The 14,872-nt window shown below is 52.0% G+C and overlaps 1 protein-coding gene across 3 annotated transcripts in view; it reads left to right on the top strand.

The window, feature by feature from the left end:
• Positions 1-14,872, top strand: part of LOC119971383 (sodium/hydrogen exchanger 5-like) — a 416,159-nt gene that overhangs the window by 261,406 nt on the left and 139,881 nt on the right. For all 3 annotated transcript variants that reach the window (XM_038806843.1, XM_038806842.1, XM_038806844.1), the window contains exons 8-9: positions 9,414-9,503; positions 10,935-11,005. In XM_038806843.1, coding sequence (XP_038662771.1) covers positions 9,414-9,503; positions 10,935-11,005 — 161 coding nt within the window. The remainder of the gene's footprint in view (positions 1-9,413; positions 9,504-10,934; positions 11,006-14,872) is intronic.

Below are 14,872 nucleotides of genomic sequence, written 5' to 3'. Positions count from 1 at the left end.
GGTTCCAAACTGGCCAGCTCTATTTATGCAGGGAGTCTGCTAATGATTTCTCCGCCCCCCTCATTGGGGAAGCTCATACTCCCATAGGATTGTGGGATTGTCATTAGTCCCCAGCCAATGGTAAGCAGGCAGGTTATAACAATTACATAGCATTTATAGCATTGTAATAGGCCAGTCTGCTCAACAGGTACATGCCAGTGTTTATGTTCCATTTCAGCCCCTTCCCATGCCATCAACATATCTCCCTACTGCTTTCTCACACATGTTTAGTTAGCTTCTCCTTAAGTTAATCTTTGCTAGTCACTTCAACTACTTCTTGCAATAGCGAGTTCTGCATTCTAACTACTCTCTTGATAAAGATGTTGCTCTTTTAATTCTCATTGGAGATTTTAGTGGCTGTCTTACAACACACGCCCTTAATTCCCGGGAGCATTGTTGTGAACCTCCTCTGGACCACCTCCAAGGCCCGCACACCGTTCCTTCGATACAGGGCCCAAAACTGCTCACAATATTCCAAATGGGGTCCAACTGTAGATTCCTGGTTAATTTGCTGTCATGGCAGCGAAGAACGTCATCTTTGCAGAGGTGGAATGATGGGTTATCATGAAATGATAAAAGGAGGGAATGAGGAAGTGAACAAACGAACAGGGTGGACTTTAGGACCATGAGGGTACTGTGTTCACAGACAGAACAAAGGAAAGCAGAAGTTTCATAGCTCGGGAGAGGGGAGCTTTGCCTCGTGGTGAGCATGGTGCAAAGGATGATGGGATTACAAATGCAAAGTGACCAATTAGGATATAGGGCCAGGTCAGGAGGTGTATAGAATGACCAATGGGAAGCTTATATGTGAATCTTACTGTGATTTTGAATATATCAGCAGAAGCTTCTTTGTATTCTGTCTCTCTTTATTCTGGGCTCTCAGAAGACAGTGTGTGTGTCCTGAGGTCCTATGGATTGAGTCATCCTTGCAAGTTGGTTATTATTAAATGATATGATACCTGCAAATCCATCTCAGATTTTATTGAATCTAGACTGACAGCAAATTAACCAGGAATCTACATTTGGTGCCGAAATCGGGATTTCTCGACTATCTTGCCTTTCATCTGCGAAATCAGAATTGGAATGCTTTCAGACGGCGAGAGAGGAATTATGGGCCCACGATATCTTTATATCGCTTTTCCTCTGTCTCGTATTCTGCTAACAGTCTAATCACTCGCATTTGATTAGGTTCGATTGCCTCGACGAAATCAAAGGTCAGTCTGATGGATTCAAAATCTCTTCTGAGAGCCCAGAATAAAGAGAGACAGAATACAAAGAAGCTTCTGCTGATATATTCAAAATCACAGTAAGATTCACATATAAGCTTCCCATTGGTCATTCTATACACCTCCTGACCTGGCCCTATATCCTAATTGGTCACTTTGCATTTGTAATCCCATCATCCTTTGCACCATGCTCACCACGAGGCAAAGCTCCCCTCTCCCGAGCTATGAAACTTCTGCTTTCCTTTGTTCTGTCTGTGAACACAGTACCCTCATGGTCCTAAAGTCCACCCTGTTCGTTTGTTCACTTCCTCACAACCAGAGTCTCAGACAATCTTAGTAGTACATCCCTATCTTGTATTCTAGCCCTGTCAAATGAATGCTAACATTGCATTTGCCTTCCTAACTGCCAACTGAACCTGCATGTTAATCTAAAGAGAATCCTGAACTAGGACTCCTAAGTCTTTTGTGCTTCAGATTTCCGAAGCCTTTGCCCATTTAAAAACAGTCTATGCCTCTATTCTTCCCAACCAAGGGCATTGTATCATAACATTGTATCACATCTGTCACGTCTTTGAACTCTCTCCTAGCCTGTCCAAATGCTTCTGCAGCTTCCACGTTTCCTCAACACTGACTGTCCCTTTACACATCTTTGTATCATCTGTAAACTGAACAACAGTGCCCTCAGTTCCTTCTTCCAGATCATTAATGTATATCATGAATAGTTGTGGTTCCAACACTGACCCCTGCAGAATACTACTAGTCACAGGCTGCCATCCTGAAGAAGATCCTGGGGTGGGATTATCTGAACGCACGGCAAGTGGGAGAATCGGCGCACAAAGCGCCACGACGCCGGGACGCAATTCTCCCAACCTTGTGAAAACGGCCGTGCGCGAATGGCACCGGGACGCACGGAGAATCGCCGCAAACCACCGTAGCGGCGATTCTCCGATGGTCCAGCAATTTTCCGGGCCGGATGGGCCGAAGTTCAGCCGGCACTACCGGATGTCCCACCGGCGCCGTTCCAACATGCTATAAAACAGCATCAGCCAGTCGTGCTGGCTAACACTGCGGGAGGAGGTGGGTGATGGCATGGGGAGATCCCCCCGGGGGCGGGGGGGTGTGCGGCAGTGTTGGGGGGGGCAGGGGAGTGCGACGGCGTTGGGGGTGGAGACCCCGGGACAGGGAGTCGGTCGACCGTGTCTGCGGTGTGGGGGGGGCCCGAGGGGGGGGGGGGGGGGGGGGGGGGGGGAGGCGGGGTGGCTGGAGCACGGGTGTGAGAGGGAGGTGGTGGAGCCTGCTGTTGAGCAGCGGGCTGCAGTGGGGCACATGCAAGCCGCCCAGGCCGCAGGGCCATATGCCCAAGAGGCGCAGGAGGGGCACCACGCCGTGCGGGAGCCACAGCACGGGGATGCCGAGGTGGAGGATGAGGAGGAGGGTGTGCCACGGCCATGGAGGCGTCTGATGCGACACCATGTGTACCAGCTCCGCATGTCCTTCGAGGACCTCCCGGACAGGGCGTGCAGGAGGAGACTGCGGATGAGCCGCGGGACCGTCGCCCACATCTGCCACCTGATGACACACCTGGAACCATGCGGGACCGGAGGTGGACATGCCCTCCCGGTGGCCGTCAAGGTGACAGTCGCCCTCAAGTTCTTCGCGACGGGGCAGTTCCAGTCGCCGAGTGGGGACCTGTCTGGCATCTCCCAGCCATCGGTGCACAGGTGCATCCAGGCCGTCACCGAGGCCGTGTATGACATCGCGGACCGGTACATACAGTTTCTTGCGGACCATGCCCACATGGATGCCCGTGCAGTGGGGTTCGCCGCTGTTGCCCAGATGCCCATGGTGCAGGGGGCAATCGATGGAGTGCACATCACCATGCAGCCCACCTCGGAGGAAAGGACCATGTGCCCAAACAGGAAGGGTACACATTCAATAAACGTGCAGGTTGCCTGCAACCACAGGATGACAATCCTGCACATCTGCGCCAGGTACCCTGGCAGTGTGCATGACTCCTTTATACTGGCCCAATCGTTCATCCCTGCCCTGTTCGAGGGACACCCACCCCCTTGGCTGTGGGGCTTGTTGCTGGGCGACAGGGGTTGCCCGTTTCAGTCGTGGCTGGTGACGCCTATGTGGAGGCCTCACACCTACGCAGAGCAATGCTACAACAATACCCATGCAGCGACCAGGCCGATGCACGGGACATGGGGGATGGACAGGAACACGGAGCTGCCCAGCACCGCCGGCTGGGCCAGGAGGCACAGGAGGCGTTGGTAGCTGCCCGTTTCGGCGACCAAGGTGGGCGGCAGTAGTGACGGGTATGCGCACAAGCAGCGGGTTCGGCACCTCCCCAACGGACGACCACCCTCACCTCCCCCACCCCCAACCCCACCAGAACACACCCTCACCCCCCCATCAACCCCCCCACAACCACAATACCCTCACCTCCCCCCCACCAATCCCCCCACAACCACAACACCCGCATGCACACTACCCCTCCACGACACATCTGCCTGTGGCACAATGGGATGGGGGCACAGTCGATGGTGTACGCGGGTCTGCTACAAAGCATGGAGGATAATGACAGTCTGCCCTGCGATGGGCTCCAAGCCATTCATCATTCGACAATGTCTGACTCATGGCCACATCATGACCCTCCACCTGGGCGGACTCTGCACGCAGCCCTGACACTGCATCTCATGGCCCTGTCGTATGGCCGGGGGCGGGCTGGCGTCGGGGAACCGTGGGGGATGGGGGGGGGGGGGGTGGTCATGCGCACCAGAGCCCAAGCTCTATCGCAGCACCCCTCGCACACACTGGCACACAGTCCCCGCCCCACACCCGCACGCATTGGACAGATTACAGAGGCCGTTCGCATAGGTGTGGAATGTGTTTAATAACGGGCGTCCTGTATATGTGCCCTAGCCCATCTAATTAATCTGTGCCCTGCACCCATGTCAACTCACTCATCCGTGTCTACCTTTCTGGCTTATGGGCCCTATGACTACGACTGTGTGTTGCCCCAGATGGTACAGCAAAACTGGAGGTGGACTCCTGTGATTCCTGCCCTGTGACTGGGGTCCCCGTCGGCGGCCGCTTCCTGGGGCAGCCTGGCCTGGATGGGCCAGGCCGCACCTCAGGCAATTGCGATGGCGTGGTGCCACCCTGTTCTGCCCGCTACCCACCAGGTGCACCAGGGGCGGTGGGTGGGCGGTAAGTGGTGCAGGCTTCCGGGACCCCTCTGCAAGGGGACCCGGGAGGGGCCCCAGCACCTCCTACCCCCGGGGTGCCCGGTTGCCCCCGGGGCTCTCCATGGGATGGGGGCGCAGGCGGATCCAGCACCTGGGGCACCGGCATCACCTGGCGCTGCCAGTCCTGGAGGGGCCCCACTGGTATCAACCAGGGTCTGGACGTTCATGGCCATGGAGCTCAGGGAGTGCACCATCTGTGTCTGGCTCTGTACAATGCCATCCATCACCCAGCCAATGGCGCTGATGCTGTCAGTGATGGCCTGCAGAGACTGGGCCATGGCCTGCTGGGCCTGGGCCGTGGCCTGCAGAGACTGGGCCATGGCCTGCTGGGACTGGGCTGTGACCTGCTGGGCCTGGGCCGTGGCCTGCAGATGGTGGGCCATGGCCTGCTGGGACTGGGCTGTCGCCTGCAGAGACTGGGCCATGGCCTGCTCGGACTGGGCCGTGGCCTGCTGGGACTGGGATGTGACATGCTGGGACTGGGCTGTCGCCTGCAGAGACTGGGCCATGGCCTGCTGGGACTGGGCCGTGGCCTGCTGGGACTGGGCTGTGACCTGCTCGGACTGGGCTGTCGCCTGCAGAGACTGGGCCATGGCCTGCTCGGACTGGGCCGTGGCTTGCAGAGACTGGGCCATGGCCTGCTGGGACTGGGCTGTCGCCTGCAGAGACTGGGCCATGGCCTGCTCGGACTGGGCCGTGGCCTGCAGAGACTGGGCCATGGCCTGCTGGGACTGGGCCGTGACTTGCTGGGACTGGGCCATGGCCTGCTGGGACTGGGCCGTGGCCTGCTGGGACTGGGCCAGGTTGTTGAGCGCCTCTGCGATGTTCAGCTGTCTCTGGGCCATGGCTTCCTGTGCGACGGCAGCCCTGTCCCAGGTCACAGAGGCCTTGTGCCCGGAGATAGCCCCAGGCCTTGCAGGCTCAAACCCATTCCGGACACCGTCGCCACCATTGTCTCCACCGCGGACGCCACCCCGTGCGGTGTTGGCCTGTGTGGCACTCATGACCGGCACTATTTCCTGCTCCTGGACGTGGATGCGATCCTGCACTTGCGTTTGCAGGTGCTGGAAGCCGGCCGTCACCTTCTCATGCCCCTGGGTCCCTGACTGCATCGGGTCTACGGGTGGGCGGGGGAACTCCAGGGACCCGGGACCCATCCGGGCGACAGGTGTTTGCCGTGGCTGGGCTGGGCCCCCTCCCCGCCTGGCCCCTCGGCTGCTCCTACCTCCACCTGCTGTACCGGAGCGGCTGTGTGGTGCGCACCAGACAGTGTCCCAGATGCCTCACCACTAACTTGGACAACCGAGGTGAGTGTCTCTGTGATGGCGGGGGGTGGAGGAGATGGCTGTGACGCAACCTCAGTGTCTTCATCAGACCTGTGGTCAGGGGTCCCCTGGGGTGCCGTGTCCTGTCTGTCCGTCCCCTCCGTGTTGGTGTCGTGTTGTGGTCTTTCATGTCTGTCTGTCCCCTGTGTGCTGGTGCCCTGTGTGGTTGTGTTGTCACTGGACTGGGCCGGGGGGCTGTTGTTGGAGCTGCCCTCCCCGTCGCTGCTAGAGACCCTGTGGGCTGGCCGTCCAGGTGCTGGATGCAGGTGGTGTCTGCCAGGTGCTCCAGGTTGGTCTGTGTCGGCTGGCCGTCCAGACGCTGGATGCAGGTGGTGTCTGCCGGGTGCTCCAGGTCGGTTATCGCGTGGCCCTGTGACACACAGTACACCATCATTGTCAGCCAGGTGCAGGGGGCTGTGGTTCGCGGTACGGGGTGAGGAGGCTGAGGGGAGAGGGCTGAGGGGAGAGGGCTGAGGGGAGAGGGCTGAGGGGAAGGGGGCCAGGCAGCGGGGGGGGGATCTCACTTGGTGGCGCGCCCCCGACCTCGGCATTGGCAATCTCCCGGTTCTCGGGTGCACCGGCGGTGTCCAGTGCCCTCTGCTCGTGCACGGTGAGCTGGCACAGGTCAGGTTCACCCCCTCCGGTTCGGGCTCGCTCCCGTTGGTTATAGAATCATAGAACAGTAGCCACTCTTTTCCTCGGGGGGGGGGGGGGGGGGGGGGGGGGGGGGATTGTTAGGCGGTCCACTGCATGTAGTTGGGTCTATGTTGGCATGGGTGCATAGGGCCAACGCGGCTTGTATGGGTGGCTGCAGCCATGTGCCTCATGGCTGTGCTTGTACCATCCCCCTGGGGAGGGGATGGGTGTCACACTTGTGTGGGGTAGGGGGGTTGGTGCCATGGGCTCACTGCTGGGTACTCAACCTGGCTGCCCTCAGTAGGTCGTGGAGCTTTTTGCGGCACTGCTCGCCAGTCCTGGGTGTCACCGCAGTGGCACTCATGTCCGCGCCCACCTCCCTCCACAGACGCCGGGCCATGTTGGCTGGCACCCTCCGGCCGGGTCCGGGGTACAGACCCTCTCCTCGAGGGCGTCAAGCAGCGTCTCCAGGTCGTGGTGTGTGAACCTGGGTGCTGCTCGGCATGGCGCCATGGTCCCCCGTCGGCGACCTGTGTGCCCGCGTCACCTGTTGTGCGCCACGGCGCCGCGTCATTTACATGGCGCCAGGTCTCCGATGCTGCTCCGTGCAGTGGAGCAGAAAATATTGAATATATTAAAAATGTACTTGACGTCAACCTTCAGTTTGCTTACCCATTTTTGCCAAATGGTGTTTTATTTCTGATGTGAATTACTTTATTCAACAATTTGCAGAGTTAACTGCTCCAAATATTGTGGGTCTGTGCAGCAGCTTAAAGAATCTCCATAGAAACAAACAAAAATAGCCATCTTGTATATTGCAATTAGCTCGGCAAACTTAAGGCATTAATTGGATGATGGAAAGGGCAGATAAGCAAGCATCTGTTTGTGGGTTCATTGTCCTGTTAACTGTATGCGGGACTAAGCTTTATTGAAAGTGAAATGTGCATCAAGCAGCCAAAAGCATTACTAAAGTTCCATTCACACCAGATTTCTTCTAACAGACAACAGCATAAAGCAGCCAGGTGCCCTGGCTGCTATGGTGCCTGTTCGAAGGCCCTGTCACGTTGCAGATACACAGATGAGTCACTGAATGATTCAGTGATTAGTCAAAACTAAAATAGTTGCTCCCAACGTGACTTAACTCACAATGACACTGAACACAAACGAGATTCAGGATCATGTGGATTTTCTTCCCTTCCTCCACTCTTATATTGATCTCTAATGTGTTACTGTCCCAGAGCCACAGAAATCTTCCAGAGTAGCTTGCTTGCGTGGCCATCTGAAGCATTTAAGCTGTTCAGCAGTGGAAGGCAACAAAGTCAAGCCTGTACTAATTGTAATTAGACATCCACAAGTACTACCCTTCGATAGTTCAGCTGGTAGTGCGGAGGACTGTAGATGATTCAAACTGACATCCACAAGTGCAACTTTCTCTCAGGGGTCCAGGATAATTAAAAAAAAGATTGATGTTTTTTGCCCTCTGGTTCTGATGCTAATTGTAATGCCAGTTTCTGGTTGCGATCAGCCAGCTCAGCAAGACAGAAACCTCTCTGATTTCAACATATCATTTATTCATTGACCCATCAATTTAACCCTGATGATTTTATTTTTGACATAATAATGTCTGTCCAGTTGATTGCCATTGGAAAATATTTTCAGCACTTCAAGAATTGAAGTAGCATTTTCCAGCAGTAAAGTTGAACATTTTGAATAACTTTAGCACAGTTTTGGTTTTGGAGCAACACAAAACATGTACTATGACTGTAGCCGAAACACTTTCAGTTTGGATTTCTGTTAGGCTGTGAGATCCAAGAAGTAATTTTACATTGCTGGGGATTCACACCAGCTGAAAGTATTTCCACATCACTTGCGTGCCACACCAGCTGCAGTATAACAAGCGTGGAATTTACAGCACATAAACAGGGCATTAAACTCAACTGGAATATCTTTCTATTCCTCTTTCCCCCCCCCCCCCCCTTCAATTTTATCCAGGTTTTCCTTAAATGCACCAATACTTTAATTTTCATTGTTTAGAGGTTTCTATTGTAAACTTGTAACAAAATGGGCATCTCCTCAGTGATACAGAAAAATAATCCTCCATCAACAGGGTGCTGGTTAACAGGTAAATACAACAACTCTGTTCTCAATGATCTGACAGTGGTGAGAAGTTTGCCGTGTTCTTCTGGATTGTTGAGTCACCCTATTGTAAAATGGGTACAAGTATTAAATGAATATTTGCAGTGCAACTAAAGCATTTGCTACCATTAATGATTTTGATCTGTGTTAGGAGCATAGCGCAGTGGTCTAATCTGTACATTACCTGCGTTCAGTCAGTGGGGAATTCACTTCTTACAGTAATATGTCACTTCACGATTGTGGATCCAACAAAAGGATAGTCCTTCGAGTTTAGTAACGTGAGATGTGTACTTTCTCTGGAAGAAGTGACTAACAATTGTAACAGCTCACTGAGTTAATCAGGTATGAATCATCACATCCAGATTCATGCCTGATGAGTTTCCTCAGTTTATGATTAAACAGTACATCTCACTTAGATAAATTAGAGTAGAATAGAACAGAATCAAGGGATGTGGGGATAATGCAAGAAGGTGTAGCTAATATAGAAGATCAGCCATGATCTTATTGAATGGCTCAAAGGACCAAATAGCCTGCTACTTTCTTATGTACTTATGCATTTTCTGTTCAGAAGCAGTAAAAGAACATGTATGATTCATGCACCATGTGAATGACCCAGTATGTACAGTAACTTACCATTAAATACTAGAGGGTGAATTTGGTCTCAACTGGATACGTCAAACAGATGATAGCAATCTGTGTGAAATGGGCTGTGGTTTCACAAGTGTTTCGGCACAATCAACGTTGTACATATTCAAGCATTTCCATCCAAACCCGTCTCTATATATTTTGTTTTCCAGGGATTGACCATTAAACCCCTTGTTAAATGGCTGAAGGTAAAGCGGAGTGATCATCATAAGCCAACACTCAATGAAGAATTGCATGAACGTGTAGGTATACAGAACCTGGTCGGTTTTCTTCCAGGAGCCCGAACGTTTTGTTGGTGTGAATTTAATTTCTTACCGGTTAATTTAAAATTAATCTATTTTCCTCTGTTCTCATAATCGCTGATTTCCAACCTGCCATGCACTACATATATGTTGGCACATGGGGGCAGGAATTTTGGCGCAAAGATCAAATCTGAGTCATAAACATATACAATGCCGAAAATATTCACCCAACACAATTTTTAAAGCATTAGCCAATCAATGGCCAGAGAGCACATTCCTCAAATGAGGATGGTGGGTGGGGTCCTGATATTTTCTTTGCAAAACTATACATGATTCATAAAATATCTAAAAGAGGATTACATTAGGGGGAGATGATGGCAGAGTGGTAATGTCACTGCACTAGCGGCTAATGTTAAACCAGTGCAGACACAACGTGCCAAATGGCCTTCTTCTGCACATTAACAATTCTGTACAAGATTTTCAAAATTACCATTAAGAAAGTGCAATAATATTCAAATTTTCTACATGGATCAAGTTGCACTCTGAAGTGCTTCAACACAATTGTCATACATGTAATATTCACTTTATACATTCAATGTGAATCATACAGCCCAAGGGGTGTTCTATAAAATCTCCAGCCTATCAGTGCGCAATGGCTGAAAGGCCTTCGGCAGTGATAGTTCCCCATTGCAACTCTGCAGCAGAGGGCCCAAGCTTTAATTCATTCCCTCAACATGTCTGACAATGAAGAACGGTCTTCTGTTTCCCAACCTGACCTGCACGGTTAATAAAAAGTGCAGCAAGGACATTGCAGTAGGTTTGAGGCAGTTTGACTAGCATGAGGACCACATTGCCAAAACCTGGCAACAGGGGGAGAATCCAAACCCTGGAGTCTCATCCTCCACAACAAGCACAGAACTTCAGTCGCATTTTTAATTGGGATTTGGTCACTTCCTTTACTTGCCTTTCCCTCTGTGGTGTCCCCAGTCTGGCATGATTTATGGAAGACTTTGCAGCAGAGACTGGAATATGGTAATTTGGTACTCCTCAACTGTGTGATATCAGTTCAGTTTACCAGCTGAGGTGAATCCTCAGCACACGTGCAGTTTAAATCCATTTTTGCTGTTTAACTATGTGTTAAACAGTGCCTTCTCTGTCACTATGGAAACACACTGTTAAACTAAGGTTGCCTTAGCATCTCATGTTTCTTTAATGTTACCTGATCTCCATTTTGTTTATAATGAGTTTACAACAGGATTATTGGCAATTAAGACTGTTGCTCCCGAGTGTAGCGACTGTATTTTGCTCCTACATTGATTCTCTGTGTACTTTGGACAGTTGGCTCATGCGGGATTCATCTAGGTTTGTGACCATTTAGTAGCAAGTCCGTTCTTAGGAATCTGACACCATATTTGCTTCTTATTTTCAAAGGCTTTTGATCATATTCTGGCAGCTGTAGAAGACATTGTCGGTCACCATGGTTACCATTATTGGAGAGACAAGTGAGTAACAAACTAAACATCTCATTTACATGAATTTCTATTCCGTCAACTCAAGGGAAGGAAAGTGATCATATGAATGCTTTGGAATTATATTTCTTATAAATCATAATTTACCATAAATTATTATTTTGTGGAGACTGATAGTGCAACAGAACTGGATTGCTTTCAGTTCAGTAGTTTATTGCACTATCATAATTCTCTGAGTTGGATTTCTCATAATTATCTTTTTGCTAATATTATCTATGCTGTGTGTAAAGATTTCTAAATCACATTCAAATTTATGAAACAAAAACTTTGCTTATTATAATTGCAATGGTTCCACAACTGAATGTCACATTTGCAATTTCAGTAACTAATTGTTTAAGAAAAAAAGCACTTAAAACTACATATTTTTATTCATATTCCTAATAATCTACCATTATTTTTGTTTTAGGGCAAGAGCAGTTCTCCTAAGAAGAGTAGGGAAAATACTTCCTTTGATAAAGTTTTCACAATCTCCAAAAGCCCTTCAAAGCAAATGTAGTAACTGGCTTTTGTGCCACTTGTCTCTTTATTTTGAGGAAAGATGTAAATGCGTCAGAAGCAGTTTATAGAAAGTTTACTGGACTAAAGCCAGGATTGGATGGGTTGTCTTATGAGGAAAGGTTGGAGAGGTTAAGGGCTGGATTTTCCCAAAATGGGACTATGTCCCCGCGCCGGCGTAAAAATGCTGGCATTTTGTTCCGGAGTTTCCTCAAAAAAACATAAGCTAATTCACTCACCTTCAGGGGGCTAGCAGGGACCCAGAGTAATTCACGCAGCTTTAGCTGCAGATACGGGCCCCCACACTTCCAGTGTCAAGTCCGCACATGCGCACGGTGGTGGCCCCCACCCGCCGCGCCGAGCGCCATGGTAGACCCGGACCGCGGAGGCAGCTGCGAAATGTAGGCTCCCCGATGGGCCGCACGCCCTTGCATCCGACCGGCCCGATCTGTCCCCCGGCTGCCCATTAGGCCCCCCCCCCCCAGTGCCCGATCCCCTTGCCCCCCCCCACCAGGGCGGCCGCGGACGCGAAGTTCCCGAACGGCACTCGGTGGTTAGAATCATGCCGTCGGGAACTCGCCCGGTTGGGAGTGGAGGATCGCTGGCCGGGCCTCTGGCAATGGGCCCCCAGCCACGTGGAATACTCCGCGATCATGCCGATTCTTGGGTCCCGGAGAATCGGCGGACCAGCGCCGAGCCCGATTTCGGTGTGAAACGTGATTCTCCGCAATTCTGGTGCTTGGCTGCGGAGAATCCAGCCCTAGGATTGATTCTACTAGAGCCTGGAAGAGTAAGAGGCGACTTGATGGAAACCTTGAAGATCCTGAGGAGTATTGATAGATCGATGTGGAGAGGATGTTTCCACTTGTCGGGAATCTAAAACTAGGGGTCACTGTTTAAAAATAAGGGATCGCTCATGTCAGATGGAGATGAGGAGAAATGTTTTCTTTCAGAGTGAGACTCTGGAACTCTCTTCCTCAATGGCAGTGGAAGCAGAGGGTGTAAATCTCCCATTTTGAAACAAAGTGCTCCCACCAGCAGGAAAACCAGAATGGTTCCCACTGGCACTAGGAGCATTGCCAAGATATGATTCCCTCGCCTTTAGTATGTTAAAATCTTCATAAGGGGTAGCACGCCAGCCAGCCTGCACTTACTGATTTTGAGGTGTCATTTTTAATGGGTGCCAGGATCCCAGCGACAGCCCCATCCCGACAATGGAAATGGTGACTCCTGCTGACAAGGGGAGCATCCTCAACCCATCAGCAAAGAGGGTCTTCTTCCCCCCCACCACTAAAACTAATGCCCCCCCCCCCCCCCCCCCCCCCCCCATTGAAACTATGAAGTGGCCTGCTTGACAGTTGATGAGCAGATCAAACAGTTCATTGAGGATACAAGCCAGGAAGCCTCAGGTACGTTCCCTTTCCCCATGGTTTTTTAACACCACAGACGCAATTCTGCCACTGTGTTGTGTCCAGCGCAGCGCTGGGTGCAATGGGTGAATCCGGGAGAGGCCCAAATCTGGCTTTATGCTGGGCGCCCATCTGACCGCAAATCACTGGGCGTGATCCAAATAATGATAACTAATGTAAATATGTCAGCACTGTATTCTCCCGGTGCCCAGGAGTCACCGCCCACAGAGGTAAGCCCTCACCTGGGTGCCAATTAGTACTGGTCTCCACAAGCGAAGAACAGTAATTATGGGCACTCGGGGTTCTCCGAGGCAATTGGATCCCCCCAGGTGGTCAAGGAAAGGTTGCCAGACTGACTGCCAGGGTGCCATGTTGACACTGTCAAGCGTCGGGGGCTGAGGCAGGCCATGACCATGACAGTGGGCGTAAAAAGGGGCCTCAAAGTTCGGGGGTGAAGGGTGATTCTGAAAGGAGGGGGGGTGCGACCACTACAAAGGGGGGCTCTCAGCAGCTCCTTAGTGGGGTTCCCTCACCTAGAGAGGTGATAATGTTGATGTCTTGGAGGGTGGGGGGCAATTGCCTGTGTGGGGGACTGCCAAGCACACTTAGAGATCAAAATGGCGCCCCGATCTTTGAGGAGCCGGGTCAGACCAGGGAGAAACTCTCCAAGGGCCAAATCAACTGGCGCGATTCTCCGGAAAGATTTCTCAATCTAGTAGCGAGTGGGAATTGCTGCGTGTTTTCTGGACGCTCGGCACAGCTATTCAACATTAATTGGTCCACTTAACGAGGCCCCACGAGTTTCACGCTGCAAATGTAGGCTCACCAGCTGATTAACGGCAGTGAGCTGGCCAGCCCGCGCTGCAAACAAGGTCAAGCAGCACTTGCTCAGCCAACCCCAACCAGTTCGCAGCATGCGCCCATGTTGGGCCATTGAGACCGGCCCCCAGGTTCTGGGATGCAGATCTGGGGAGGCTCCTAGATGGAGGGATGTCCTGTTCCCCCAAGGGTCTCAGAGGGTCAGCCATATGGCAGCCTGTGCTGCCTGGGATGTGGTGGCGGCAGATGTGAGCAGCGGGAGTGTGGCCAGGGGGACTGGCCTCCAGTGCTGGAAAAAGGTCAATGACCTGCATTGAGCATCACAAGTGAGTAGACATCAGCCCCATCTCCCTTCCCCCAAGACCTATCCACCCCCAACTCTCCATGCAACCCCCAACGCTCCCTCCACACCCCCTCTCCCTTCCACCCACCCACTATGAGCCACGCATATGATTAACGATACCCTCTCTGTTCTCCCCGTGTCTGCATGGGTCTCACCCCCACAACCCAAAGATGTGCAGGGTAGGTGGATTGGCCACGCTAAATTGCCCCTTAATTGGAACAAGAAAGAATTGGGTACTTTTTTAAAAAGAAGAAATGATTCCCTCTCTATGTCTCCTCAGGAAAAGCTCTCCCACAATTGCCGAGAGACTGGCGATGGGGTGCCGGATATAAGAATCCTCACCATTGAGGAGCGGGCCCTGAAGGTGACTGGGGTGGCCAAGGACAGTGTGGTCACCAACACGGAGGCTGGCCAACGCCGCAGAGGTGAGGAACTACCGGGCCCCACCCGGAGGGCCTGTCAAGCGTGAGTTGTCATTGGCTTACTGACTGACCCATCCCCCCCACTGACCACATGTTCATTCTCCCGCAGGTCCTCCAGCTGACAGTGCCGGCCCATCCCGGGTGGCCCCTCTCCTGAATCTGAGGAGGGCACCTCAGAGGAGAGCTCCCAGGATGCCACCATAATAGTCACGGCACAGATGTCACCCCCACCCTCTACTAGCGCAGATACACACATCTCTGTGGGAAACTTTAGTGGACAGGCTTCTGGGACACAATCTAGTGAGCACTACACTGCTGCTGATGCACATCAGGTGGAAGCAGGAACCCTCAG

This window comes from Scyliorhinus canicula, chromosome 9, assembly GCF_902713615.1.
Source record: "Scyliorhinus canicula chromosome 9, sScyCan1.1, whole genome shotgun sequence".
Classification (NCBI taxonomy): Eukaryota; Metazoa; Chordata; class Chondrichthyes; order Carcharhiniformes; family Scyliorhinidae; genus Scyliorhinus; species Scyliorhinus canicula.
The sequence above is the reverse complement of the archived record's forward strand: the minus strand, read 5'-3'. Positions and strand labels throughout refer to the sequence as shown.